The following is a 27,763-nucleotide window of genomic DNA, read 5'->3' as shown; positions in this document are numbered from 1 at the left end:
GTCCAGCTCCCTTTTGAGTTGAAGCTCACTTCCCTTTATTCCCCACGTGCCCGTGACCCCTGCCTCCTGAGGACACACGTGTAGGGGTGTGTGTGCACAGGTGTGAGGCTCATCTGTGGCACGTTTCTGGGCCATCTGTCCTGGGCATTAGGGACTTGGAGGGACTTGTGCCCCCGGGGAGCGGCCAGGCCGCCGTCGCTGCGGCTCCTCGAGGCCTGTGCACCTTGTCTGGGAGACTCGCCGGGCAGAAGCCTGCTTCTCACTCAGGCGTGCTCCTGCTGGGTTTCTGCGTCTGCGCCCAGACCTGCCTGGTGCCGGGGTGGAGGGCTCGGTGCCAGGCCCGGTTCCCATGCTGGAGGCCATCCTGGAGGCTGTCCTGGAGGCCCTGGGCCACGGCTCTGAATTACAGATGCCCGTGACGCTCCTCCTGCTTCCCGGGGCCCATTCTCTGTGCTCGGCTCCTGACCTGGAATCACAGGGCTCGGGCTCCGGATCAAAGGCAGCTGGTGAGAGCGCCCAGGAGCCCGCAGCCCTTCCCGGGTGGGAGCCGGGGCTCAGCGGGCCCCCCTGCGGGACCTCTGTCCTTCCCTGAGCCGAGGAGCTTCGGGCCCCCAGGCTCAGGGCTCGGGGGTTCCACCGGGCCTGGTCCCCCGGCCCTCGTCCAGCCCCGCCTGCCGCTGCTGCTGCGTCTGGGGGGCACAGGTCACCTCCCAGCGGCCGGCAAGCCCACTGCCCACGGGGAACAGGAAGGAGGAGGACGCGACACTGCTGGGAAGGTGTGACTGCTCGTGACCCCGAAGGCCTGATGAAGAGACGCGCCCTTTACGGGAACGTGTTTTCCATGCATATGGCAAAGAATTCATTTCCCATAAAAAGCAAAGGGCTTTGCAAATTGGTAAGAGCCACCCCTCAGCAGCGTAAAAAGGGGCAAGTGCAAAGCCGAGTGGTCGGAACCGTGAGACTGTGTCAAGGTCGTAACTAAAGCAGCAGCAACAGAGTCGGCAAAGTGTGAATGAAACTGAGAGGCGTCCAGCGCCCCACATCCCTCAAAACCCAGCAGAGGTCGTGGGCAGGCTGCAGTGCCGTCCTGCGCTGCGTCCAGGCGCCCGAATGCCGGAGGCCGCCCGGACCATGGTGGTCACCTCCGTGCCCATCGGGGAACACAGGCCACCGCGGGGAACGTCCAGGTCGGGCCCAGGCTTGGGAGGGGAGAGTGCAGGGCGTCTCGGTCTGAGGCCACAGAGGGTCCAGCGGAGGGCAGGAGGGCAGGAGGCCAGGGGGCAGTGACCAGGACCGCGGCTCCCTGCAGCGTGGTGATGACAGCAGAGGTGAATTGGCGGAGTGTCCTGTCCCGCGGGAGATGCAGGGAGGCGGGCCGCGGGGCCACAGCTGCCGGGGGAGGGGCCTTGGGCCTGTGCCGGTGTCCTGGGGAGAGCAGGGAGCCGGACACAGGTGTCGGGGGCACCTTGTCCAGGGGTCCGAAGGCCAAGAGGAGGGTGACGGGCGGGGGAGGGGCCTGTGGGACCTGAGGGCACCCTGGCTCCCCTGCCGAGGGGCCGAGCTCTGGCTGAGGTCTGGGGGAGGGACTCCAGGTGTCGCTGGCCGGGGAGTGAGGGCCCGAGGCCCAGGCTGGAGGGGCAGAGGGCCAGCATGTAGCGTGGGGCAGAGTGACCACACTGGGGACAGCCTCTGGCCACCGACCAGGGAGCGTGGGAGGGCAGACGTTGGCCTGGGGTTGGCCCAAGACACGCTGTGGGGGCAGGGGCACAGGATCCCGGCGCTGAGTGAGGGGCCGGGGTTGGGTGCGGGAGGGGCCCTGCTGGTCAGGCCTGGGCGGTGGCCGGACGGGGTCTGAGGGCTCCCCTCGCCCCCAGGCCTCGTGAAGCTGGGGATTCACTGTGTCACGTGCCAGAAGGTGGCTGTCAAGATCGTCAACCGCGAGAAGCTCAGCGAGTCTGTACTGATGAAGGTGAGCATGGGGGGCGGACGGGGGCAGGTGGGGAGTGCCCAGTGGGCGGGGTGGAGCCAGCCTGGGAAGGGGGGTTCCTGCTGGGTCCTGCTGTCCCATCTGTTGAGAGGGCTGGCTGGCCTCAGTTTCCCCCATTAGAATCAGGAGGAGACCCTGTCTCTGAGGGAGAAGAGTAAGTGCCAGGTCCCAGGAGGCCTCGCAGCCCCTCCTCCTCCCCGCTCCCCCCATCTCAGCCCCCGCTACCCCAGCTCTGGTGGAGTCCGGTCCCCTTAGGGACTGAAGCAGACCCCACGTGACTGGAGGACTCTGGGTGGGACCAGACACTCAGCGGGGAGGGGGCCGCCCAGGCCCTGTTCCCCATCTGTCTGGGCTCATCTGTCTAAACGGCTGTCAACTCAGCGGGCGGGGGTGAGGGGCGGAGGGCGAGCAGGCCTGGCCCTCCAGGCACACGGGGGCAGGAAAGCAGGAGGGCCGTGGTGGGTGCCGGCCAGTGACACAGTGAGGACACCTCTGGCCGGTGGGGGCAGGGGGGGACCGGGTGGGCCCAGCTGGGGAACCCTGGGGGATGCGCCATGGGCTGGTTTTTTTTTTTGTTTTTTTTTTTAATTAATTTTTTTATTTTTGGCTGTGTTGGGTCTTTGTTTCTGTGCGAGGGCTTTCTCTAGTTGCGGCGAGCGGGGGCCACTCTTCATCGCGGTGCGCGGGCCTCTCACTGTCGCGGCCTCTCTTGTTGCGGAGCACAGGCTCCAGACGCACAGGCTCAGTAATTGTGGCTCACGGGCCCAGTTGCTCCGCGGCATGTGGGATCTTCCCAGACCAGGGCTCGAACCCGTGTCCCCTGCATTGGCAGGCAGATTCTCAACCACTGTGCCACCAGGGAAGCCCCCACGGGCTGGTTTTAAGGGGAGGCGGCAGTCGTTTGGATGGGGTGGGGGCAGTGTTGGTGGGGGGTTGGCAGATTCCCATCCTGCCTTGGCCAGCGCCCGGCTTGGGGGCAGGGTCTTACGTGTCAGTTTGGGGCGCTAAGGTCAAGAGGCCACGACATATCTGAGTGGGAAGACAGGAGCTATCTCAGTGGAAGTGGACCTGGGGGTGTAACCGGGCCACCCCCCAGAGGCCTGGCAGGGCCGGAGCGCAGCTGGGGGAGGGGCAGGGAGGCGGCCCACGGGGTGGAGATGCCGGTGCGAGGCTGGACCTGCCCCAGGGCCCAGTGCTGCCCCCAGGAGCCCAGCATCCCGGGGGCTCTGTGACCCCACAGCCTGGACGGGCGGGTGGGCGGCGCACGGGTTGGGGCATGAGCCCGGCCTGCCGTGACGGCGCCCCCTTGCCCGCAGGTGGAGCGGGAGATCGCCATCCTGAAGCTGATCGAGCACCCCCACGTCCTCAAGTTGCATGACGTCTATGAAAACAAAAAATATTTGTAGGTATTGCTGGGTCCAGAGAGCTGGGGGGCAGAGGGGGCCGTCCCTGGAGGGGGTCTGAAGGACAGGCCGTGGTGGTCACTGCTCCTTGACCAGGTCCAGGGCTGGTCAGCGGGGACTTGCAGAGCCACTGGCTTGAGGATGGGACCTTCGAGGGGCAGGAGCAACTCAGGCCCTTTCTCCCGGCCCCAGTGAGCCTCAGGACCCCGCCGCTCTGCCGGGGGCTCCCACGGATCCCTTGCCAAGCCCCTTGGAGCCCCCGTGTTCTCCCTCGTGTGGGTGGGGACCCCAGGCCGGCCGACCGCACTGTCGCCACGCCAGGCCCCTCACCCAGCCCGCCGTCGGGATGCTGAGCGTGGCTGACTTCCTGTCACCACCGAGGCAACTGAGGCTGGTGGACGTCTCCCCACATGGGCAGCCCCCCACGTCCCCCGCTGTGTGGCCTCAGCGAGCTCCCCCGGAGGCGTGGGCGGCCGCTCACAGGGTCCCCTCGGGGGAGTCAGCTCTGCCGCTGCCCCGTGTGTGGCCATAGGAGAGGCCTGGCTGCTGGGCCGCGTCCCTCAGGGAGGGGTTCTGCCAGAGCGTTCCTCGGGACGCGCGGCTGAGCGAGGGGATGTGTGCAGGGGGCTGGCCTGGCACAGTCCCCGCAGGCCCACTGCCCCAGGGGCCCTTAAGGCCTCGAGCTGGGCCTTGATGGGCCCCTGATGCAGGCTGGCCTTAGCCCCTGCAGCGCTGTCTCGGGCAGGGGAGGTGGGGGCAGGAAGTGGCCCTGGGGGAGCAGGGGGCCTGGGTTCAGCCCCAGCCCCTCCAACAAGCAGCGTCCGCTCTCGGGCCTCCCTCTCCTCCTGTGCCAGCCGGGGACCCCGTGCTGCACGAATGCCCAACTCTGAGTGTTTAACTGCAGATGGGATGGCAAGAGCCGCCCCCCATGGGGGCCCTGAGAAGAGCAAGGCACTGGTTACCATGGGATCGTGGGTGGGAGGCAGGTGGTGGTCCTGGGCCCCCGACACTGGTGAGCTGAAGCCGCCATCGGGACCACCGTGAGGGGCACAGGCCCACGTGGGGACCCACCTGGCACCGTCTTGATGACACCCCATGAGTTTGGGGTACGGGCGGGTGCTGGGCAGGCCTTGCCCACCTCTGCACACAGGAGACCGGTCGCACCGCCGCCTCCTGTTCAGATACTTGTGGGGGTGCCAGGCAGGGGGAGAGGCCCCCAGGAGGCCCCCAGGAGGGGCAGGAAGCAGGGAGGCGCCCGGACAGCAGGCCAGGCGGGGGCGCAGCCGAGCAGAGGCGGGGTGACAGGAACAGGATGCTGGGAGCATGGTGGCCGGTGGCCGGCCTTGGTGCTGCTGGGCCCAGCGCCCTCCCGGGGGTCCCAAGGCGGCCCAGGGAGCCTTGAGGCAGGGGAGCAGGCAGGGGACCTCCGCCACCGAGGCTGGGGCACTGCTGGGCCTGTGCTGTGGCCTCCCGCTCAGGAGCAGGGCAGGTCCCCTGGGACTGGCCCCACCTCTGCTCGAACCCCACCCAGTCTCCCCACCCTGTGTCTCCAGCCGTTTCCTCCCCCCAATCCCTCCTCTCTGCAGACAGGCTGCCCCCCCTCCCCCTGCTCCAGCCCCTCCATTCCTGCAAGACCAGCTCCTGATACAGCCCCCAAAGGCCCACACCCTCATCCTTGCCAGCCCTGGTCCCGCACGTCCCCTGTCACCCACCTCCCCTCCCCAAGCCACCGCAGCCCACCAGGACCACCCCTCCCTGGCTCCCACCCGGGGCTCCTCGGGGCCTGTGCTCAGCCCTCCAGGCCCAGCTCCCCTGAGGCCCGCAGGCATCCGTGTCCACGTGTCTTGGACCACCCCCCACCCCACCCTAGAAACCAGCCCCTCAGGTTCCACCCCAGGGAGGCTCAGCCTGGACACAGCCCACTTCTCACTGCAGAGGGGCGTGGGGTCCCCATGGAACCCGGGGCGCCATGGGAAGCCCACCCCTCCAGTAGCTCACCCCCACCCTTCGGCATCACCCCAGCTGTGTTGACCCAAGCTGGGGGCATTCACCACCTGCCTTCTGGCCACACCCACCCAGACCCTCGTCCCACCCCCGCCCCCCTATTTTCCGAGACCAGCTGTGCCCTGTCCCCCACCCATGCCTTTTTGAGGTCTGCCCTGCTGGCCAGGGCTTCTTGAGGGCCTGAGTGTCCGATGTGTCCCCCCTCCTCTGGGAGCCCAGCCTGGGGTGGCCAGGGGGGGCCTGGAAGGGCCAAGCCTCAGGCTCGCAAGACGGTCAGCGACTGCAGTGCCCCTCTCGCCTTGGGGCCCAGTGTGGCCCTGCTCCTCTGGACCTGCTTCCCTGGAGGTGGGCGGGGACCCCACCCGCTGAGGGTGCCCAGTGCTGGGACGTGGTGGAGGATGGCGCCGGGATGGGGTGGTGGTCCACCGCCTCTGGCCAGCGGTGCCCTGGCTGGGTGCGCCCACCCGACGCCCGCCCGTCCCCCGCAGATACCTGGTGCTAGAACACGTGTCTGGTGGGGAGCTCTTCGACTACCTTGTCAAGAAGGGGAGGCTGACCCCCAAAGAGGCTAGAAAGTTCTTCCGGCAGATCATCTCTGCGCTAGACTTCTGCCACAGTCACTCCATATGGTGCGTCCCCCGCCCCTCCAGGTGCCCTGTCCCCCACCAGGTAGCCCCCGTCCCTGCAGGTGTGCCTCCCCCAACTCTTGCACTACCCCCGTTCCCCCTGGATCAGGCAGTATATCTTCTACTGGCCCCCCAGCCCAGGGGCATCAGAAAGCTTTCTGCCAGGTGCCCACCCAAGTCTCCTTGGTTTTTTCAGGGGTCCTGGGGTCAGGGCACCCTCGGTCTGGGGGCCCCAGGTTGGCCTCGGCCGAGAGCAGGTGTGGTGGGGGAAGCAGCGAAGGGGAACGGGACCCCAGGGAGCAAAGCAGAGCTTGCCCGTTGCTGGCGGAGTCCCTGTCCCTCCATCCTGCCACCCTGCAGCCGGCTGCCCCGTAGGAGACTTCCGATTGGCTGCTGGTGACATCACCAGGCAGCGCTGCCATTGGCCTCATGTTGTGAGGGCAGGGTTTCGGGAGGGGCGGCAGCTCCCACCCCTGTCAGCCTCAATCCCGCCTTCCTTCCCAGCCACCGGGATCTGAAACCAGAAAACCTTCTGCTGGACGAGAAGAATAACATCAGGGTCGCAGACTTCGGCATGGCGTCGCTGCAGGTTGGCGACAGCCTGCTGGAGACTAGCTGCGGGTGAGCTGTGCCCGGGACCGGCTGCCGGTTCTCCATAGGCCAGGAACAGTGGCCAGGGGCTGCTGCCCCGCCCACAGCCTGGCCCCGCGGCTGCCCAGCCAGGTGGCCCCGCAGCCCCGGGGCCCCCCAGCACCCCACAGCCTGGGCTGGAGGCAGGGCCCCGGCTCTGCTCCTGGCACTGTCTCCCCAGTGCAGTTCAGTGAGGGGCTGCAGGCGACCCGCCTGGCCCATTACATCCCTCGGCTCTGTGGCCAGGCTCAGAAAGGCCGGTCTTGCCCTGGGAGCTCCCTGCCCTGCTTGGGAGTGAGGCTGGCATGCCAGCTTCCTGCTCCGTGCACTCTCATGGGGGTGCCGGGGCTGGAACCCTGGACATGCCTCACAGTCCAGCCTCTGGTGACCATCTCCTTGGGCAGGGCAGGTGGGCAGACAGCCTGGAGCAGAGTGGGCCCCTGGGTCCCAGGCCTGGGCCTCCCCCAGGAGCATGCAGGGGGGATTAGGTTGTGAGGGAATCGGCACCAAAGCCCTGGGGCCTCCTGGTGGGCCTGAGGATCCCACAGTGGGGCATCCGCCCCAGGCAGAGTTTGCGGTGGGGGGGGGGGGGAGCGGGGAGGACCCCTCCCTCCGCCTCCACCTGCTGCGGTCCTGGGGGCAGTCCAGAAGTCCAGGGGGCGGGACGGCTGGGTGCACGGTGGGTCCTGAGTCTCCTGCCCTGACTGCTGCCTTTGCCCTCAGGTCCCCCCACTATGCCTGCCCGGAGGTCATCCGGGTAAGTAGCCACCCCACCACGCGCCCCCACCCTGGTCCCTGTCCCGCCTAGGGGGCCTCCCTGCCCCGGAGATCGCGGACCCCCAGGCCGGGGCCAGGCCGCCTGTCCTTGGCGCCGCCCACGGGGCCAGCTCCTCCCAGACGCTTCCCCTGGGCCCTTCGGTCCCCGCAAAGACCCCGGCCCTGCGCCCGCACCAACCCCAGTGCTGTCCGCAGGGAGAGAAGTACGATGGCCGCAAGGCAGACGTGTGGAGCTGCGGCGTGATTCTGTTCGCCCTGCTTGTGGTGAGGCTGCCCCCGCCCCCGCCCCCGGCCCCGCCCCCGCCCCCGGCCCCGCCCCCATCCCCATCCCCATCCCCATCCCGCCCCCTCGTCGGTCCGCCCCCGCGGTGACCCTGTCCCGCCGGCAGGGGGCGCTGCCCTTCGACGACGACAACCTGCGGCAGCTGCTGGAGAAGGTGAAGCGGGGCGTGTTCCACATGCCGCACTTCATCCCGCCCGACTGCCAGAGCCTGCTGCGCGGCATGATCGAGGTGGACGCCACGCGGCGCCTCACGGTGCGTCCCTCCTCCCCCAGAGCTCGTACCTGGGCGCACGGGCGCGGGGCGGAGGCCGCGGGCGCGCGAGGGCACAGGCATGGGCGCGTGCCCGGCGTGAACGCGCGCAGGTGGTGGGTGCGCGCGCCCAGGGCCGTCCGCGCGCGAGTGCGGTCCAGGAGCGCGGAGTCTCTCCGGCCGTCCGGGGCCTGCCCTGTACGCGAGAAGAGTTCCTCATGACCGACGCCAGTGGCCAGGGGGTGGCCAGGGTCTGAGGGAAGCCCCCGCTTCTGAAAGAAGCCCCAGCCAGCCGTCTCTGGCCTCCTCTGGGCTCGGTTCGTGCCAGGATGTCAGGTCCCCCGGGCAGGGGCAGCAGGACTGCCCAAGAGGCCGCCCTCCCCACGCAAGCCCCCCAAGTCAGGGTGGAGAGCGGGGTAGCCCCGAGCCTCCCGCTCCCACCTGCACCCAGCCCCTCCCGCACAGGTGGGCTGAGCCCTGGCTGCTTCACTGCTGCTGTCCTCCCTCAGGCCTCCCGCCCTGAGCCCCAGGGGCTCCTGCTTCCCACCCCCCAAACCGCTCCCTCGGCCCCTGCCTGCAGCCCGCACTCTCCCCAGCTCTCTGCTGTCTCTAGGGTGGCGTTTTCTCTTCCACTTGAGATAGGCAGGGTCAGGGGTGCTAGCCTGGAGCCCCCCGTGCTCTCCCCACTCTCCATCCTCCCGCAACGCCTCCCCCTCCTCCAGGCTCTCCCTCCTCCTCTGGGTCCTCCCTGTGGCTCCGTACCTGTCCCCTCCCCCCCTCCTCCCCCCTCCCCCATTCTCCTGCTCTCTCCACACTCAGGCCCCCACCTCCCTGCTCCCGCTCCCGCTGGCCTCCTAACGTGGCCTCTGCTCCTTCCTCGTACTAACTCCCTGTTTCTCTCTCCTTGTAGCTAGAGCACATTCAGAAACACATTTGGTATATGTAAGTAGCTTTTCCTCCCCTCATCGCCTGCTTTGCCTGCCGCTGTGGCCTGGAGGGCCTGCTAGGGAAGGCGGGGGGGGGGGGGGCGGGGGGGGCAGGGGGCCCAGCGCAGGCTTGCCTCCAGCGTCGGGCCACCCGGCTAGCTCTCGGGGCCCCTGGGCCGGCCTGCGCTGGGCACACGCAGGACGCGGGAGGCGCACAGGGGCCGGGCGCGTGCAGGACGCGGGAGGCGCGCAGGGGCCGGGCGCGTGCAGGACGCGGGAGGCGCGCAGGGGCCGGGCGCGTGCAGGACGCGGGAGGCGCGCAGGGGCCGGGCGCGTGCAGGACGCGGGAGGCGCGCAGGGGCCGGGCGCGTGCAGGACGCGGGAGGCGCGCAGGGGCCGGGCGCGTGCAGGACGCGGGAGGCGCGCAGGGGCCGGGCGCAGGCAGGACGCGGGAGGCGCGCAGGGGCCGGGCGCAGGCAGAGCAGCAGGACTCGGGGCCCCAGGAAGGGGAGGGGGCGGAGGAGCCTGGGGCTGGGCCAGAGGTGAGTGAGTGGCGGCGGCGCCCTGTCACCCACAGAGGAGGCAAGAACGAGCCCGAGCCGGAGCAGCCCGTCCCCCGCAAGGTGCAGCTCCGCTCGCTGCCCAGCCTGGAGGACATCGACCCCGACGTGCTGGACAGCATGCACTCGCTGGGCTGCTTCCGGGACCGCAACAAGCTGCTGCAGGACCTGCTGTCCGAGGAGTGCGTCCAGGAGCCGCGCCGGGCCGGGGGCGGGGGGGCCGTGGTGGAGTCTGTGGGTGGGGGCGCCGCCCTCCAGGAACCCCCATCCACCCTTCCTGGCGCCTCTCGCCCGCTGCAGGGAAAACCAGGAGAAGATGATTTATTTCCTCCTCCTGGACCGGAAAGAAAGGTATCCGAGCCACGAGGACGAGGACCTGCCGCCTAGGAACGAGATAGGTACAAGGTCCCAGGGTGGCCCGGCCCATGCTGCCCCCTCCAGGCCGCCTGGCCCTGACCCCCATCTGCACGCAGACCCTCCCCGGAAGCGCGTGGATTCCCCAATGCTGAACCGGCACGGCAAGCGGCGGCCTGAGCGCAAGTCCATGGAGGTGCTGAGCGTGACGGACGGCGGCTCCCCGGTGCCTGCGCGGCGGGCCATCGAGATGGCCCAGCACGGCCAGAGGTGCGTGCCTGCTGGGAGGGCCCAGCGCTCCGCCGCCTGGTGCCCCGGCCCAGTCAGCGACGGGGCCCCTCACGGGCTGTGCTGGGCCTGGCTTGGCTCTTCTTTGCGCCCCCGGCCCTGGGGCTGGGCTAAGGCCACTGGGCGGGGCTGGACTGCATGGGCTGCGCTGGGCAGAGCTGGCTGAGCTGGGCTAAGGTAGGCTGCGCTGGGCAGAGCTGCGCTGGGCAGGGCTGGCTGAGCTGGGCTAATAAGGTAGGCTGCCCTGGGCAGGGCAGGTCTGCACTGGGCTGGACTGAGCTGAAGTAGGTTAATCTGGGCTGAACTCTGGGCTGGGCTGGGCTGGACTGAGCTGGCCAGGGCTTTGCTTTGTTGGCCTGGGTTAAACTGGGCTGGGTCAGGCCATCGTGGACAGGACTGGGCTGAGCTGGGCCGGAGTGGGTTAGACTGAGTAGGTCTGAGCTGAGCTGAGCTGAGCTGGGCTTAAGTGGGTTGAGCTGGGCTGCTGAGAGGTCAAGCTGTGTTCAGAGCTGCAGCCCAGTAGGCTTGTCCCTGATTGACGCTGAGCCCCTGTTTGGGTCACCTGTGGCAGTGCGGGGGTCAGGGACGTGGAATTTGGGGGCAGGGTGGTGGGTGAGGAGCAGGTCTGGACTATCCAAACAGACCCCCCCCCCCGCCTCCCCGGAGGAAGGAAGGGCATCCAGGTCCTGCAGAGCCTCAGCTGATTCGGGGCTGGCTGGGCGAGACCAAGCTTTCCTGCCCGGGCAGGGGCTTCAGCCATCTGGGGACAGCCCCTTCGGCCAGGCCTCCGAGGAACCGCAGGGCTACTGGGCCACCATCAGGATTCAACTGGCTGCCCAACTCACAGGCCACAGCCCCATGGTGGTCCCAGGCCCTCCCCGGGGAAGCAGGCTGGCTCAGCCTCTGACCTGGGGTCCTGGCCTCTGGGGCTTACTTCCAGGTGTCCAGGCCGTGTGGCCCACCCGCTGCGGGCTCGTGCACTGGCGTGGGGGGAGGGGAGGAGCAGGAAGGTCCCTGCTGGCCGCGGTCTTGCCCTGATTGTGCCTTGTGTCCTGCTTGCTGGGGGTGCACCTCTCCCGGCAGGGCCCCAGGGAAACGGCTCCCTCCAGTGGCCCAGGCGAGAGGTCACCTCTCCCCAGCCTACTTTTCCCGAGCCTTGTCCTGGCTTCCGGTTCAACACCTGCAGGGCAGCTTGAAGGCTCGCCAGCCCTCCCCGCACCAGCCACCCACACCCCGCACACCGCAGCTGCCTGGGGCAGGCGCAGGCGCAGGCACAGGGGCTGGGCGTGGGAGGCCCCCCGTCGTGGTTTCTGCTCTACCTTCCAGGCCTGGACGCCTCGGGGGCCGGGGGTGCCTGGGGGAGGTGGGGTGGGGTCAGGTGTGAGCCGTCCTTTCCCTGGCACTTCCCCACTCGCTGCTGCTTCTCAGGCTCTGCCTCCTCTCTGGCCTGGACACTCGTTACCACAACAGGCCACACCCGCTGGGGCTGGAGGGGTCCCGGGGCTGGCGGCAGCGCTAGGCATCCTCCAAGGCCTGGCCAGGCCACCCTGCCGAGCAAGTCATGGGGCTGGGTGTGCTACGGCCCTGGTGCTCTCCTGCCTGACCTCCCCCTCACGTCCGTGCGCCCTGGCCTGGGGCCAGGGGGGTGGTGCCCAGCTTGGAGCTGTGTGGAGGTCTGGCCTCCTGGACCGCCTGGTGGGGCTGCGTCAGTAACTCTGTTTTCTCGCTTTGTTCCCGCTGTAGTAAAGCAATGTTCAGTAAAAGCCTGGATATCGCTGAAGCCCACCCCCAATTCAGCAAAGAAGACAGGTATACACCCTGCCCACCCATCCCCCGCCCCCCAGCCCCAGAGACAGTGGCGGGCCTGGTGGCAGGGCTGGCCTGAGGTGCATCTGGCCCTCTCCCCTTTGGCAAGGGAACCTTTCAGCGAGCCGGGGACGGGCCCGGGTCAGGCTAGGCTGACGCCCAGGAGGAGGAGCGGGGCTGCTGGGACGAGGCCCATGGCCGGCCCCGAGAGGGGCTGGGAGACCCAGAGACTCTCCCTGCCCTGGGCCTCTGGGCTGCAGGCCGTGAGGTCCCTTCCGGCCGGCCCTTGCCCTGTGGTCAGTGGGCCTCCGTGGCCCTCGTTAAGCTCCCCTCCCCCATCCCACGCTGGCCCATATCCTGGGACCACCCTGCTGCCCGCAAGGGCCAGAGTAGACGTGGCAGCCCCAGGCAGCTGCAGGCTCCCTAGGAAGGGGCAGGAGGTGTGCCAGTCCCAGGGGTCTCTGCACAGGGTCTGGCCTTCCGGAGCCCCTCGCCCCGCCCCTGCAGGGCCTCCTGCCCGGCGGTGACAGTGGCGGGGCCTCACTCGCCCCCGGGCCCCCTCTGACTCCCCCTGCACCCGCCTGCGCCTCACCCGCTCTGCTCCGCGCCCTGGCTGCTCTCGTGCTGGCGCCGTCCTTCCGCAGCTCAGTTTCCAGGGACCGCCTGGTTAGACAGGAGGGCGTGCACGCGGCTCCCCTCTCTCTCCCGCTGCTGCTTCTCCGCTTTCCTTGTGCCGAGCAGCAAGCTCATGGCTGGCTTTTGGCTGCTGGGGTGGGCACCAGCTGGCACCGACCAGCCCCCCAGCCCCGTTCTCAGCATCTGGAAGCTTCGGGCCCGGGCCCGGCTCTGAGTGCGGTCCTGGGCTCGGGCAGGCTGGGCCGGGGGTGCTGAGAGCGGCGTCTGCGCTGCCCCCAGCTCCGGGCTGTGTCAGCTCGCGGGGCGGGAGTTGGAGGGTCATCGCCACGGGGCCCCAGTCCACAGGTGCCGGGGGACCGGCCAGCGTGGGCTCAGCTCCGGCCCGAGGCCCAGGGGCCAGCTGCGGTGTGGGCAGTGTGGCCGGGCTGGCGGGTGGGCGGTGCGGACGCCCTTCACTCTCTTCTGTCCTCTTCTCTCCTGTGGCTGCCTCGACCCCTCCGGTTTCCTTGCTCTAAGGATGGCAGGTGCCGGCGCCCAGGGGTGAGCGGGCGTTTCCTTTCCCTCGAGGCCACGCGGGGTGGTGGAGCGAGGCCCCGCAGGCCTGGCCCTGCCCCGAGAGGTGTCCAGTTCCTGCCCTGAGGGGGCGGCGGCTGCCTGCGTGTCTCCGCTGGGCACGCTGCGCCAGTGGCCTCTCTCCGGCCAGGCCCAGGCCAGGTCTGCAGGCCAGATGGGGCCGGGGTGGACCGAGCCCGCGTCCCTGCTGACGCCCGTCCCAGGTGCTCGTGGTGTGAGCAAGGGGAGGGCCGTGGGCGTGGAGGGGCTGGGCTGGTGCCAGCTGGTGGCCCGCACGGCAGGGTGTGAGGCGCCGGGCGGAGCGCAGGACTCGGGGCCTGTGACAGCCCAGCGTCGGGGTTCAGCCGGGCTGCCTCAGGGCACCGGGGCTGGGGTCGGCTCACGGGAAGCCCCGTGTCCTCTCATCCCGGGCCCCGAGAGATCCTTGCCGAGGGCTCCTCCGTGCCATCCTGGACCTGTGGCCTCGGGCCTTGGAGACAGGGCACCTTCTGCGTGGGGGGAAGAGGAGTCCCACGGTCTCCAGCTGCACCACTGGGGCTCTGATGGGGCCCCCAAGGGGCGGTGGGCTCTCCTGGGCCTGGTGAGAAGCAGGGCGGGGACAGCAGGACAGCCCCAGGCACGGCCAGGTGTGCCGCAGACTGGGGCAGCCTCGGGGCTCTCAACCAGGGCTCCAGGCCTCCTGGAGGGTCCACCTGAGGGGAGAGGGGAGCCGAGAGCCTGAGGCCCCTTCCCGGTCTGAGCCGCCCTCTGCACCTGTGTCCCCAGGTCTAGGTCCATCAGCGGCGCTTCCTCAGGCCTCTCCACCAGCCCACTCAGCAGCCCCCGGGTAAGTGACCCCGCCCCAGCTCCGTCACCAGCGTGCGCCCGGGCGGGGGGCGGCTCGGTGGGCCCCCCCAACCCCGCCTGCTGCTGGGGCCGCCCGCGTGGTGGCAGCTGCTGCTCTGTGGGCTCCGGCTGCCTTCGCTAACTGCACGTTTTTTGTTTTGTTTTGTTTCGTTTGTTTTCTCGTGTGTTCTTTTCTTTCGTGGTGAACGCTCCCACCCCGGTGCCTGCCTGCCCCCGCTGGTCCTGCCTTGGGGTCCCCGGGTGCTGTGTGTGCATGCGGGGCGGGGGGGGCATGCACTGGGGCCGCTTGGCCCTCGGGGGCCCGTGCGCTCTGCCTCCTGCCCTCTGCGCTGCCCCGTAGCCTGTTAGAAAGTTTGTCTTGCCTCCCCCGCCCCCCGAGCTCCCCTTTGTGGCCTGCCCCCCGGCCACCTCCGTGGAGCCCGAAGCTGGCCGGAGCGCCTCGCGGCCCGGACACGTCCTCCCTCCACAGGCCGCCCCGCGGCCCAACCCCAAGACCCAGACCTTGCCGAGCAAGGCCAAGCTGACCGACAGGCCGCTGCAGGGCACCAAGTCCAACCCACTCCCGGCTGGCACCCAGGCCCGGCCCCTTGTTGCGGGAGGCCTCAGCCCCCAGCTGGCCCTGACCCCAGGCCCACCCACCCTGCCGGCCCCTGCCCGGCTCCCACCCACCGGGACTGAAGCAAACACCAAATCTGTCCCCACCATACAGGTGACCCCTCACCCCTCTCCGAGGGGCAGTCCCCTCCCTACCCCCAAGGGGACGCCTGTGCACACGCCCAAGGAGAGCCCGGCCGGCACGCCCAACCCCACGCCACCGTCCAGCCCCAGCGTGGGAGGGGTGCCCTGGAGGACACGGCTCAACTCCATCAAGAACAGCTTCCTGGGGTCACCCCGCTTCCACCGCCGGAAACTGCAAGGTGAGTATGTGGCGGGACACACGGGGTGGGCGGGGCTCGGGGGGCTGGTGGCAGGGAGCTGTCCTGGCGAGCGGGGCAGGCAGGGGCCGGCTTCAGAGGGTCTTCCCCTCCCCCTTGGTGGTTTATCCTCCCGAAAGCGCTGGCGGGAGGTACCCCCAGTGTCCACGTGTCCCCAAGCCTGCCCCCTGTGTGTCAAGGACCCCACAGTGCAGGGATGCCTGCCCGGCGGGTGCAGCCTTGGGACCCCTCCTGGCTCCATTGTTCCCCTTTGGCCCAGTGGCCTGCTCAGGCCGGGCTGCCCGCGCCCCACAGAGGAGAGCGGGCCAGTGGGCGGGCGTGGCGAGGAAGCCCACGGGGCTGGGGCAGGGGTGGGCAGCCTGCCCCTGTGTGCTGGGTGCCGAGGGTCAGCTGGTACCTCCAGGCCACCAGGCCCCGCCAGCCACCCAGCACGGTCGACGGGCAGTGCCATTGATCCCGGGACAGCAGGGCTGGTTGGAGGCCAAAGACGGTGAGGCCTGGTTTCAGCACCAGAAGGCAGGACAGCTCCCTGTAGCCCGAGACTCCTGCGGCCGGGCGGGCAGGAGCCGGGAGCCGACCCGTGCCCGTGGGCGCTGGAGACGGTGCCGTGGCTCCCGAGACCCCACCCGCGGCGCAGGCGTCCTAGTGGGGGAAGGGTGGAGTGGTCACCACACTCTCCCCGTCCTTCCCGTGTGCAGTTCCGACGCCCGAGGAGATGTCCAACCTGACCCCGGAGTCGTCCCCAGAGTAAGTGGCCCTGCCCGAGGTCAAGTGTGACCTGTCGCCGCCGCCTTAGCGCGTGGGGGTCTGTGACGGACCCTCCCATGTGTCAGGCCGGGGGATCCACTGAGGGCTTTGGGGTCCTTCAGCGCTGGGGTCTCTTATGTCTCCACGTCGAATGCCAGGCTGGGGGGCAGGGCCTGGGCGGTGAGGGAGCTGCTCTTCCCAGATGTGCTCAGAAGCCCCAGCCTGGGGGTGCCTGGAACCGGGGGTGGCAGGGGAGAGCACAGCCACGCCTCAGGGTGACCGTCCCCACCTGCCGAGAGCCCTGGCCTCCACATGGGGGAGCGTGTGGGCCCCCAGCCCTTGGTGACCAGGGATGTGGTGCCTGCAGGGGGGGCCTCCACCAGGGAGGGGCGCTGGGCAGTGCTGACTGGAGCTTCCCAGGGTGAGCCCAGCCCGGAGTGTGGACGGACACCTGGCGACTCCTAGGGATGGAGGGTCTCAGGGAGCAGGCGAGGAGGAGGACTGTCCGGCGGAAACACATGTCCAGGGCAGGGTGGCCTTGGCCAAGGTCAGGACAGATCGAGCCCCCGGCTCACCATCCTGCAAGGGGAGGAAGCAAGGCCTTGAGGCGACAGGGGGGCAGTGCTTCCGCCCAGCCGGATGTCTGGACGCGAGTCCCATGTGTCTGGGGTGTAGACCCCAGAGAGGCCCCAGCCTTCGCTCCCCACCGCCTCGTGCGAACGTGAAGTGCGGAGCGGACACAGGGCAGGGCCACTGTGACCTCGCCGGCAGCCTTCGGCCCGGCAGGAGAAGCTGCCGTTACCCTGTCGTCGTGACCCCGCGTGGGGCCTGTGGACACAGCGGGAGCGGGCGGGGGCGGAGCTGGAGGGCAGCCAGCCTGAAGTGTGGGGTTTCGGGATCTCCGTGGTTCCACCGTTTGTCTCCCTTTGGTCACGGTTTCCTGCTGTCATCAGAAGCTCTCACAACCATATTTGTAACAGAATTGTTAGGTTTATCAGAAAACTCAAAAAAAAAGCCACCCAGAGCAGCTGACACCACCGTGCAGGTGGCCTGCAGCCTCCTCTGCCCGTTCTCGAGTCCTGGGAGGCCTCGTGCCCCTCCCGAGGGCCCCGGCCAGCGTCGCCACCCGGTGCGTGTGGCTGCTGGGAAAGAACAGACGGGCGGCCGTGGGGGCCGCTGCACCCGCAGCACCCACTCCTCCCAAGGACGCGCTCGCCCGCCCTGAGACGTCCCCTCCGCCAGCGGCCAGCAGCCTCGTGTCAGTCGAGCGTGTGCGCCCGCGTGTTCCAGAACCGGCCCGTGCGATCGTGGGGCTGGCGAGTCCGGGGACTGTGGGCCTCGCAGGCGGGAATCAGGGCGGCTCCTCCGTCTCAGTGCTGAGAATCCCTTCCCCTCCAGGAGCCTCAGCCTTTGCTCTCAGGACCTCCCACCGAGCGGACAAGGCCCGCCATGTCCAGAGTCTGCTCGTCACGACGTCTCAAAGCTGCTCTCAAGAAGTACACCCAACCTTTACCAAACGGGCCCAGTTGACGCCCAGACTTAATTAACCGTCACAGGCCTTCCTGGCTCATCCAGGCTGCTTTCAAACCAGACACCAAAGCACAACACGGAGCTTTCCTGTTGCTCTGTCTCTTCATCGAGGGAGGAGGGGCAGAAACCCCCACCGCGGGCTTCAGAACCGCCTCCCGGCCCACGTCCTGGGCTCAGGCCCCCGTGTGGTGCTGGGGTGAGTGGCGCGGGCGGCCTGCACCCCAGAGCTCAGCACGCCAGCGGCCACAGAGACAGCAGGATGTGGGGAGGGAGGCGAAGGTGGCCAAGTACGGCGTGGCGTCGGGAAGGATGTGTGTCCCTGCGGCTCTGCCTCCGCCAGGTCTCTGGGGCCGGCTCCAGCCGCAGGAGCGGGCGGCCTCTGTCGCCAAGCTGCCTGCTGCTGCCACGTCGCCACGGGCTGCAGAGCCGGCTCTGGAAACGGGCAGGAAAAGGGAAGGCGCACGGCAGGAGACAGCAGCCAAGCCTCAGGCCCCACGGCTCACGCGGCCAGCGAGACACCGGGCCCGAGCGGGCCGGCCCTGGCCCTGGGCCAGCCTGAGTTGGGCGCGTCTGCCAGCGGGGCCCTGGCCGTGTCCGCACTACAGCTGCCTGGGTGAGAGCCTCAGTCAGCAGTCGCTCCCAACAGCACGTGGCTCGGGGTCGGGCCCCGTGCACGGCCCGGCTGGGCCCTGCTTCAGGGTGTCGGCCAGCGGTGGTCATCTCAAGGCCCAGCTGGGGCAGGATCCTCTGCCGAGCTCGTGGGGTCGCAGGCAGGATTCAGGTTCCTGGCCACGCGGGCCTCGCCGTCACATCCGTCCGTCCCCGCCGCGTCCGTCGGCTTCGTCAAAAAGAGGCGGAGACCCGCTCGCCAGACGGAAATCCAGCCTTTTAGAGACTGAGGTCGCACGCGACCATCCCTTTCCCCACGTTCTCCTGGTCAGGAGCAAGTCCCGGGCCTCGTCCACACGAGGGAGGGGCCCGCACAGGCTGAACCCCGGAGGCAGGATGGTGGGGCTGGCAAGGGGTCCCCCCCACAGTGGTGTGCGCCGTAGGGCAGGGCCCCGCCACAGAGAAGGGGGGCCCCATAAGCAGGGCAGAGTGACGAGACCGGAGGATGATGGCGTAGAGGGCAGGGAGGCGTACACGTGATGCCCGTGAGATGAGGGGTCTCGTGCGGGAGGGCACTGCCGGCCTTGGGTCCCCTGGGGTGGCCCCTGCCCTGCCCCGTACAGCGGCTGGGCCCCCAGGGGTCGAAGCGACCACTGTGTTCCACAGAGTGACCTGGGCTGGGGCAGCAGGGCTGCAGGTGGCCAGCTGGCTACCGGTCCCCAAGGACAGAGGGTGGTCCGCCAGGGGGAGGGGCAGGTAGCATCCGGGGCCCCCAGCCCCGGTCCTCTGCACCACGTCAGCCCTGTCTCTCCTGTACATACCTGTGCAGGGGTCCCCGGCCTGCCCCCCCGCCCCCAACTCCTGCTCCCCACGTAGCCCCAGGCGGGGCACTTTTCTCCAGGAAGCTGCAGAATTGCAGCTTAGCGAGTTACCCCGAAACGTGGTGGCTTAAAACAGAGAGGAGCAAGGCAGGGGGTCAGGGTGGGCTCAAGGGCAGGGCACCCTACCCCCGCCCTCCTTTCTTTCCTGGTGGGGTTCCAGTGGGCGCAGCCCAGGCCCAAGCAGGCAGGGGTGTTGGGGTGAGGTGTGAGGCCCAGGGCTCTGGGATTAGCATTAGGGCTGTCGGGTCAGGGCGGGGAGTCAGGGCCAGGGTAGGGTCTAGTTAGGACAGCAAGCTGGCCCGCAGCCCAGAGGGGAGGCTCGGGGCTCGGCTGGCGTATCCTGACCTGACCAGCCCTCCGCCCTGCCCCCAGGCTCGCCAAAAAGTCCTGGTTTGGGAACTTCATCAACCTGGAGAAGGAGGAGCAGATCTTCCTGGTCATCAAGGACAAGCCGCTGAGCTCCATCAAAGCCGACATTGTGCACGCCTTCCTGTCGGTGAGCCTCACGCCGCGGGGTCACTGACCCCGGGGACCCCAGCCTGGGCAGGGCAAGGGGAGCAGGCGCGTTGTGGGCGGGAGACGGGCTGTGCACAGGCCCAGGACGGGGGCGGGCCTCGAGGGGGGGCACCTCACTGAGATGGGGGCGAAGCACGGGCGGCTGTGAGGCAGCTCTCTGAGGAGGGAACTTGAGGCCTCGACACGGAGGGGAGGGGCCTCTGCTGGGTCTGGTGGATGCGCCTGCGGCCTCGAGAACGGTCCCCGGGGGGCTGGCTCTGTGTCCTGTGTGCCCCTGCCCACTCCCACATGCTGCCGGCCTCCTGCAGTCCCTCGCCTCCCACTGGTGGCTTTTGAGGTGGGCTCTGCTTGGGCCTGGGGTGGGTTCCATCTGTCTTTGCCGGGATCTTTGGGCGCGTGGGGCAGAAAGCCCTGAAGAGTGTCTTCCAGAGTCACTCCTGTCAGGAGGCCTCACCTGCCCTGCCCTGCGTGGGCCTGCCTTGTGCGGGGCCCCCCGGGGTCACAGGTTAGGGGTCCCTCGGCATCCCCACAGCCCAGGCCCGGGCCCCCGCCTTGGTATGGGCGGGGCCTGCCGGGGTGGTTTCTCCAACTCGGGCAGCCTCAGCCCCCACACACTTGGCCACCCTGCCTTCCTGGGCGCAGCCAAGTTTCCCTTAGGGCTTGGGGGACAGCTTGGCACTCCTCCCAGAGGCCTCCAGGAACCGGCAGCGCTCAGCACCAGGCGGGGACTTCGGCCTTGTGCCGGGCGTGGGCACCCTGGCCCCGCTGAGTCCCCGCCCACCCGCCACTGCAGCCTCTCCTCCTCCGGGCCCCGGGTCTGGGCCTTCCCTGGAGCCCCCCGGCCTCTCCTGGGACGCCAAGAGTCCCCCGTGATGTGGACTCGGCCCCTTCTAACCCGGGAGCCAGCACTGTGCTCCCCCAAGCGGCAGAGCCGTGTCCTGGGGGCGACCCTCGGAGGCGAGACCGCCTCCTGGGTTTGCTTTGCCGGACGTTTCCCTGGCGGCCGTGCAGCCCAGTCTCGCAGAGGCCCCTCGCCTGCGCCCGGGACCACAGACCCCGGGGCCAGCAGAGCGGCGGGCGCTGCCGTCAGCGGTGCCGGGGGCCTTGACCCCGGGGGCTCCGTCTCAGTACGGGGCACGGGCTCTAGCCCCAGGCCTCGCTGCCGCGTTCGGGGCCTCTCCGCCCTCTCCCCGCCCGCCCGCCGCTTAGAGCCCTGCTTTCTGCTGCCACGTGGCGACCCATCTGCGATCCACGCGGAGCTCCGTCTGGCTGAGGCTCTTGGGGAGCCGGTGCTGCTGGGGCCTCGGGGGGGGGGGCGGCCGGCTCCCTTGCCTCCGGGGCTTCCTCTGGCGACTCCAGCCGCGGCCGCGCTCACGCCACCCGCTGCCCGCAGATCCCCAGCCTCAGCCACAGCGTCATCTCCCAGACGAGCTTCCGGGCCGAGTACAAGGCGACGGGGGGCCCGGCCGTGTTCCAGAAGCCGGTCAAGTTCCAGGTGGACATCACCTACACCGAGGGCGGGGCGGCGCAGAAGGAGAACGGCGTCTACTCCGTCACGTTCACGCTCCTGTCGGGTGAGCTGCCAGCGGAGGCCGAGGGCGGCGGCTCCCGAGGGCGGAGCTCTGGGCCAGCCCTGCCCCTGCCTCACCCGCCCCCCACCTTCCCCAGGCCCGAGCCGCCGCTTCAAGAGGGTCGTGGAGACCATTCAGACCCAGCTGCTGAGCACACACGACCAGCCTTCTGCCCAGCACTTGTCAGGTGAGGGAGGGGCTCAGCTCGGGCCGCCCTGAGGGCTGGCGATGGGGTGCGGCCCCTCCGCGTGCACCCCCGGGAGCAGGGCCCTCCCGGCGCGGCGGCCGGCCGTCTCTGCACACCAGGGGGGTAGGCCCAGCACGCCACACTGAAAGGCGCCTCTTGTCCACTGTAGACCCCCCCCCCGCCAGCTCCGGGACTAAGCTGGGGTGCTGGGCTTAAGGGCCAGAAGGTGGCCACCAGCTACGAGAGTAGCCTCTGACGCTGGCAGGTAAGGTGTCCGGCCCCGCCGCTGGGGCAGGGAGGGGCTGCGGGCAGGTCCTCTGCGAGAGCCAGACTGGCCCCGAGGAGGCACCCTGTGCCCACCCACGTGTCCAGCGGCCACCTCCCGGCCCTGGACAGGCCCAGCACCCAGCCGAACGGCTGGACACAGGGGCAGCCCGGCCCCAGGCCAGCGAGAGCAGGCTCCGGGAGAGCAGTGACCAAGGTGCTGCCAGGAGCCCTGCCGCCCTCCAGGGTCCCCCACGTAGCACTCTCCAGGGCTGTGGGCCTGGTGCCCACACTGGCTGGCACGTGAGGGGCTGTCCGCCAGCCACCCTCCCCGTGGCGGGTAGGACAGAGGGGCCCTGAGGTCCAGTCAAAGCAGAGGCTCCCCAGCTGGGCCTAGAGGGGGGCACACAGGAGCGGGGCTGCCCAGGCCTGCAGGCGCCAGGGGCCCGGGAGCCTGAGGGCCTGTGCCGCTCGGCACCTGGCGGGGAGCGGCGGCAGCCCTGTGGGTGTGGGTGAGCCCTGGGGGCACGTGCACGGGCTGTTAGGGAGGGTGAGCGGCGCGCGTGCGCTCAGCGGGAGCTGCCAGCTCACCACGAGGCCTGTGGGGTCTGGGGAGCACAGGGTCCGGCCCAGCCCCACCTCTCAGAGCCCCCTGTGGCCAGCCGTCTGTGCTTCTGTGCAAGGTCCTAGAGGCCAGACCGGCCCCACCGTCCACGCCGCCCCTGCCATCCTCATTCCATCGTCTGTGTTTCACCTGCCCCCCTTTTCTCCCCCAACGTGTGCCTCACTGCCCTATTGGTGGGTTGGGGCTGGAGGGGCCCCGACACCCTGGCCCTGGGAGCCCGGCTGGCCCGGGGGTCGGTGCCTTTAAGGCCTGCACGTCGGAGCAGGGCAGTGTTCAGAGCGGGAAACCGAGGCTGGGGAAGGACAGAGCTTGTCCAGGGAGGCAAGCAAGGGGCCTGGTGTGCCACCCAGGGGACAGCCGTGACTGCACCCACCGCCCAGGGCCACGGTCCCTCTTTGCTCCTGGCCAGGCAGAATCCCACCCTAAGGGGTACCATTCTGTCGGCGGACGTGCCCTGCTCTAGGTCCCAGGCCCAGCGGTAAGCAGGGTGGACACGGCCCTTCTGCAGAGCCCCATCCCCGTTTTAGCCCTGGGCCCAAACCCACGTCCCTGGAGACTGTTGGGTGCCTGCCTTGGGCCAAGCCCGTCTCCCCTGCCTTCCTTCAGGGAGCCCTGGGCCTGGGGAGCCCAGTCTGGGACCCCAGCCCATCCCCTGGCCCCGTCCCCAGGCCTCCCCGAGGGGTCAGCCTTTCCCAACACCCTCCCCCCCATACTGGACACTCTTGTCCAGCAAGCTCAGTCCTAGAGCCACTGGAGGAGGGGGCAGAAGCTGGGGCCCCTGGGGCACCAGGCCAGGAGAGCTGGTGGCCACTCCAATGGGGCCCCACCCAGCCCAGGAGGGGAGGCCCCAGTGAGGCAGCCGCCCTCCACCCCAGGCTCTGCTGCCTTCGCTACCCCCAGCCCTAACACTGCCAAGCCCAGCAGAGAGGGGGAGAGGGTCAGGGAAGGGGGTGCCACCGTGAGTCGAGGGGCGAATGGGAGCCTTGCGGCCACGCGAGTCACAGAGTGGCAGGGTGAGGGCACGGAGGTGGCCAGCGTAGACCACAGCCAGAGACCTGGACCTCTCAGCTCCAAAGCGTGTGTCCTGGGCCCAGAGGGCAGAGGAGGGAGGGCCAGGCAGGACCCTCCACTGCCCAGGAGAGGGGCCCCACTCTAGGCTGGCCCTCTGCTGAGCCCCTCCTCTCTGAGCCCCCCACTGCAGGCTCTACCCACCTGAGCCCCACCCCTTGGCCACAGCCCCTCAACCCCACTCCAGGCTCCGCCCCCTCCCCCAGGGCCTGGCCCGAGGCTGCAGGCAGCACCCAGCTTGAGGTCTGAGCTGGAAGCCTTTTTCACATGTCTCCCCCCCTCTCTCCGTTCTGTGCTCCAGACACCACTAACTGTATGGAAATGATGACGGGGAGGCTTTCCAAATGTGGTAAGAACCCCTCACGCTCGCCTGGGTCCCCCCGCCTGTCACCCCCACCGCTCACGCCTGCACCCCCGCAGCCTGCTCCTGGCCGGGTGCCGCCCCGCCACCCCCGGGGCTGTCCTGGGATCCCTGTGTACACGAGGGGCCCGGACATGCACACGTGGCCTCGCTGGCCCCCAAGGCGCCCAGCTGTGCCCAGCCCCCCAGCCCCTGCCACGAGCAGCCCCGGTCACCCTCCAGGGCGGCCACAGGCCTGGCCCGAGGATCAGGGCAGGCCACGGAGGGACCCCAAGGCTCAGAGCAGGAAGGGGTGCCCAAGCCCCAAGGCTAGCAAGGGTCCCGTGTCTGGGCCCTGGCCGGGGGTCAGGGTGGCCCCTAGTCCTTGGGCCGGAGGCTGGCGTCAGGCCATCTGCCCACGGAGCGGGGCGGGGAGCGGCTCCTGCCCATGATCGAGCTGCCTGGCCGCACGTGCGCCGCCCGCCCGGCCGCGGCTGGCGGGGAGAAGGCCCTGCCCGTTCTTGCTCAGGTGGGGGCCAGGTTTAGGAAGTAGAACTGAGGTGACCCCAGTCGCGCACCTGGAACGCGAGCACAGGGCCCCCGGGTGGGGCGGGGCCCCGCTTCTGCCCCCTCCTTCTTGCCCTCCGGACACGCCCTCTGGGACCAGGGCCCCCACTGTGGCTGCCTGCCCAGCCCCTCCCCCCCCCCACGCTCCATGCCTGTCCACCCATCCATCCATCCATCCGTCTGTCCACTGCTGACCTCTGTGTCCACGCTGTGCCACCCGGGCTGGCTGGGGGCCGGGCTCCAGGCCTCCTGGGAGGAGTGTGGCAGGCCCGCTGGCTCCAGCCTCCCCGGCCGCCAGCCCCAGGGTCCCGCTCGGCCCCGGCCTTTACGCGTCTGTCTCCAGGGCTGGGCCGGCCCGCTGGCCAGGCTGCAGGGCTGACTGGGAGGCCGAGGCGGAGGTGGAGGGAGGGCCAGTCCTTCGGGAGGCCTGGCGAGGGAGGAGGGTGCCCACCGGCCCCACGTTCCGCCCCGCAGCCCAGAGGCCTCGGGCCCCCACCGGCCGCCTGCCCTGCTTGCTGCCGCGGCCCCGCTCACCCACTCGGACCCCCTCACAGGCCTCTCGTTCATTCGTCTGTTGTTCTCTCTCTTCCCTCCCTCCCTCCTTTTCTCTCTTTTCTTTTTTTCTTTTGTCTTCTGTTCTGTGCACCCAGGCAGCCCATTGAGTAACTTCTTTGACGTAATTAAACAACTTTTTTCAGACGAGAAGAACGGGCAGGCGGCCCAGGCCCCCAGCACGCCCGCCAAGCGGAGTGCCCACGGCCCACTCGGGGACTCCACGGCCGCTGGCCCCGGCCCTGGAGGGGACGCCGAGTACCCAGCGGGCAAGGACACGGCCAGGACGGGGCCGCCCGCCGCCCGCCGAGAGCAGCCTTAGACACATAGCCCCCTCCCCCTGCACGGCCCCGACAGTGGCCCCCAGGCCGCCTCGCCGCCCGCTCGCCCGCCCGCCGCCCGCCCGGTGTGGACCCGGGGCCGCGCCCGTCTGTCCGTCTAGACTGTTGTGAAGCCGGGGAGGAAAGGAAAGGGGGCACCGGGGGCCGCAGCCGCGGCTGGGCCGCCCGCGCCCGCTCTCTCTTTCTCTCGCTGTCTCTCTCTCTGCCTGTCTCTGACAACGCCACTGTTTCCGCTCTGATACCAGGAATTATCCCGAAAAGCTAACATGTCATCTCCACGAGGCCGTCCTCCGTGCTCTGCACCGGACACCGGCTGACCGAAGGCAGCTGCCGTGGACCTGCCCTCTCTCCTCTCCTGCTGCTGCCGCCCACTGGGCAGTGAGGCCCTGCCCGCCCGCCGCCCGCCCGCCCGGCAGCTCTGCCCAGTTTCAGCTCCGCATGGCCACGGGGAGGAGGACCCAGCCCCGAGGGGAAGCCGCCTCGGGCCCACCCGACTGGACGCGCGGTGACCAGTGCCCTCGGCGGGTCCGGCCGGCCTCCGGGGCAGGCCCAAGGGGGCGAAGCAGCCGTCTGGCCCGGCCGCCACGGCCTCTCCTCGGCACGTCCCCTCCCTCCTGCTCCCTCCTGGTCCACGTCCATGCACCTCAGCGCCGCCCACCTGCCTCGCCGCATCCCACCCCCCAGCTCCCCGGGGCTGCAGGTGGAAGGAAACCCCGGGGGCCCCGCAGCACCTGCCCCCCCCCCCCCCGCCCGCCTGCCCGCCCCAGGGCAGGCCGAGATCAGTATTATTTACTTGCTGTTTTAACTTATTGAGTTTCTTTACTTCTCCGTTCAGGGAAGGGGCAGCAGCAGCGCCGTCCTGCCGTCTGTCTGTGTGTCTTGGGCAGGGTGGGGTCTGGGCCAAGGTGCCCCGTGGACAGAGCGGTCGGGGTGCTGGGGCCGCGGGGGCAGCCGGCCGATGCAGCGCCGGCAAGCTACTACTGTAAACTTTAAAGAATTCCTGCAAGATATTTTTATAAACTTTTTTTCTTGGTGGTTTTTGGAGAAGGGTGTTGGCGGGGGGCACCGCGGGGCAGGGCTAGGCTTTGAGTTTGGTTCTTTCTATACACACGCATATAAATATATTTAGAGAACGGCGCGGTTCGCTCCGTCCCCGGTTCTGTGCCGTTACCGTGGAGAAGCGACTCCAGTCCTGCGGGGGCCGGGCACGGCCAGGGCCCCTCCGCCAGGCCCGGGCTGGGGCCCATCTTGGTTTTGTGTCCCAGTGGGGGGCGGGAGGAAGGCCCGAGCCGGCCGCCTATACACAACACGCAAGATGGCAGGGCCACTGCAGGGTTTTTTTTACTAAAATGACAAAAAGTTAAAAACAAAACAAAAAGCAACAAAGGACAGAGAGAACGGTAGTGGTGTCCTCGGCAGCGTGTTCTCTGTTCCCGGAGGGGCCGCGAGGCACGTGGCTGCACGTCCTCGCTGTGACAAGTCCACGTCGCACCTGGCGTCTCTCCCGCCCGCCCTGCTGCCTCTCCCGTCGTGGACAGATTTTAATGCTCCTGTTCCGTTGAGCCCCTACCACAGGCTGGGATCTCAATACATAACAAAAAATGAAACACCTCTAACAGCAAAAGCCGCGGTACAAGCGGGAGGGGCGTCTCCAGAGACGGAGGACCAGAAAGCAATACCTCTCGTTAGCCTTCCTCTTTTGTACTCGGGACACACACAGACGTCACGGAAACGGACGAGCCCCACCCCGTGTATCCCCTGTCAAATAACTGTGAGCAGCGTTAGTTCCGAACAATAAATTCCTTCAGCAAAGACACCCACGCCGGTCTCCATGCGGGCGGGCGGGCGGGCGGGCACGTGGGACCACCTGGGACCGACCCTGCCAGGTGTGCGTGGTGCTACTTGCGCCCCAGCCAGAGGACAGGCCCTGTGCCGCGGGTCTGCGCGGGCATCACACAGGCTGGGCCAGGTGGGAAGCAGAGAGCACAGGGAAGCACCACCAGAGGCTGACACGGAGCTCTGCTGGGGATGGGGTGCCTGGCGAGTACGGCCCCCTGCCCGGCCACGGCAGCTCTGCTGCCACCCCGAGACCAGCACCTGGGCTTCTTCCTGGAGGATGAACCTTCTTTCCACTCCTTCCATGGGAAGAGGCAGATGGGGAGCATGGCCCAGCCCTGCAAGTGATGGGCCAAGGCTGGCGGGCAGCCCCCGGAGACGGCGGCTGGCAGGGCAGTGTGGTCCCAGCCGTGCCCACTACGCCCGCCAGCCAGGGACGAGGCACCGTGACCATGCACCAGGGAGCCACCCCCTCTGCTGCTGCAGCGTCAAGGACAGGTCCAGCCTCCCGAGCGCCACGGACCACCCAGCCCCACGTCTCGAGGGCAGCACCTGGGAGTCACCATACGGCCTTGAGGAGGGACGAGGAGCAGCCCGACGAGGGGTCCCAGCAGCGACCCCAGTGCCCTCGGAGGCCTCCCCCAGCCTCTCACGCATGCACCTTCTCCCCCATGTGTGGGGGGATCAGGTGTGGCCTGGCCACTGCACCCGGCCGTCTACACCACCGCAGCACTACCGACCCTCGGGGTCGCGTGGTTCTCTGTGGTGGGGGCCGTCCTGCCCGTGGCAGAATGTCAGCATCGTCCCTGGCCTCTACCCACCAGATGCCGGTAGCAGCCTCCCAGCCCCACGTGACAAGCTGTTCCCAACCCTGCCATCCGTCCCTGAGGGCGGACAGAATCAGCCCTAAAGAGTTCATGCTCTTGCCTCCTACACCCCCTTGCTGGAGAGCGCCAGGAGTGTGCCATGCTTCACCGGCTTAGTTGTGAGCTCGGGGGCTCTGCCGGAAGGGCACAAGGCCCAGGACACGAATGAGGGTCTGCTGACGTGGAGCTGGGGCCCTCTTCTGCCCAGCCCCGGACACAGCACCCCACCTTTGAGGGAGGCCTCAGAAGGTACTCTGGGGCCAGGTTCCGTTGCGATCTCTGGACTGCATGGTGTCCCATTAACTTTAGCTTAAGAACTAAGTTGAAGGAGGGGATTTGGTCGCTGCGTCTCGGCAGGGAACGTGGTTGTGTGGCGCCT

At 68.9% G+C, this 27,763-nt stretch overlaps 1 protein-coding gene across 3 annotated transcripts in view; it reads left to right on the top strand.

Annotated features, from left to right (window-relative positions):
* The window catches only part of BRSK2 (BR serine/threonine kinase 2), a 64,284-nt gene extending 38,979 nt beyond the window's left edge, over window positions 1-25,305 (top strand). Inside the window, exons 2-20 of one of the 3 annotated variants that reach the window (XM_059932357.1) lie at window positions 1,875-1,969; window positions 3,304-3,389; window positions 5,883-6,023; window positions 6,525-6,641; window positions 7,374-7,407; window positions 7,623-7,691; window positions 7,817-7,963; window positions 8,871-8,902; window positions 9,464-9,628; window positions 9,747-9,844; window positions 9,920-10,070; window positions 13,869-13,929; window positions 14,659-14,866; window positions 15,583-15,631; window positions 19,024-19,147; window positions 20,561-20,741; window positions 20,836-20,925; window positions 23,184-23,231; window positions 24,928-25,305. In XM_059932357.1, the coding sequence (XP_059788340.1) occupies window positions 1,875-1,969; window positions 3,304-3,389; window positions 5,883-6,023; window positions 6,525-6,641; window positions 7,374-7,407; window positions 7,623-7,691; window positions 7,817-7,963; window positions 8,871-8,902; window positions 9,464-9,628; window positions 9,747-9,844; window positions 9,920-10,070; window positions 13,869-13,929; window positions 14,659-14,866; window positions 15,583-15,631; window positions 19,024-19,147; window positions 20,561-20,741; window positions 20,836-20,925; window positions 23,184-23,231; window positions 24,928-24,947 (1,916 nt within the window). In that variant the 3' untranslated portion in view covers window positions 24,948-25,305. Of the gene's footprint in view, window positions 1-1,874; window positions 1,970-3,303; window positions 3,390-5,882; window positions 6,024-6,524; window positions 6,642-7,373; window positions 7,408-7,622; window positions 7,692-7,816; window positions 7,964-8,870; window positions 8,903-9,463; window positions 9,629-9,746; window positions 9,845-9,919; window positions 10,071-13,868; window positions 13,930-14,658; window positions 14,867-15,582; window positions 15,632-19,023; window positions 19,148-20,560; window positions 20,742-20,835; window positions 20,926-21,074; window positions 21,095-23,183; window positions 23,232-24,439; window positions 24,733-24,927 lie in introns of those variants that run through there. The other 2 variants (XM_059932356.1, XM_059932358.1) reach the window with 2 other exon arrangements.
* Window positions 25,306-27,763: the final 2,458 nt, after the last annotated feature.

Source organism: Balaenoptera ricei, chromosome 8 (genome assembly GCF_028023285.1).
Source record: "Balaenoptera ricei isolate mBalRic1 chromosome 8, mBalRic1.hap2, whole genome shotgun sequence".
Lineage (NCBI taxonomy): Eukaryota > Metazoa > Chordata > Mammalia > Artiodactyla > Balaenopteridae > Balaenoptera > Balaenoptera ricei.
Note: the sequence above shows the minus strand (reverse complement) of the source record. Positions and strands in the feature narration are given on the sequence as shown.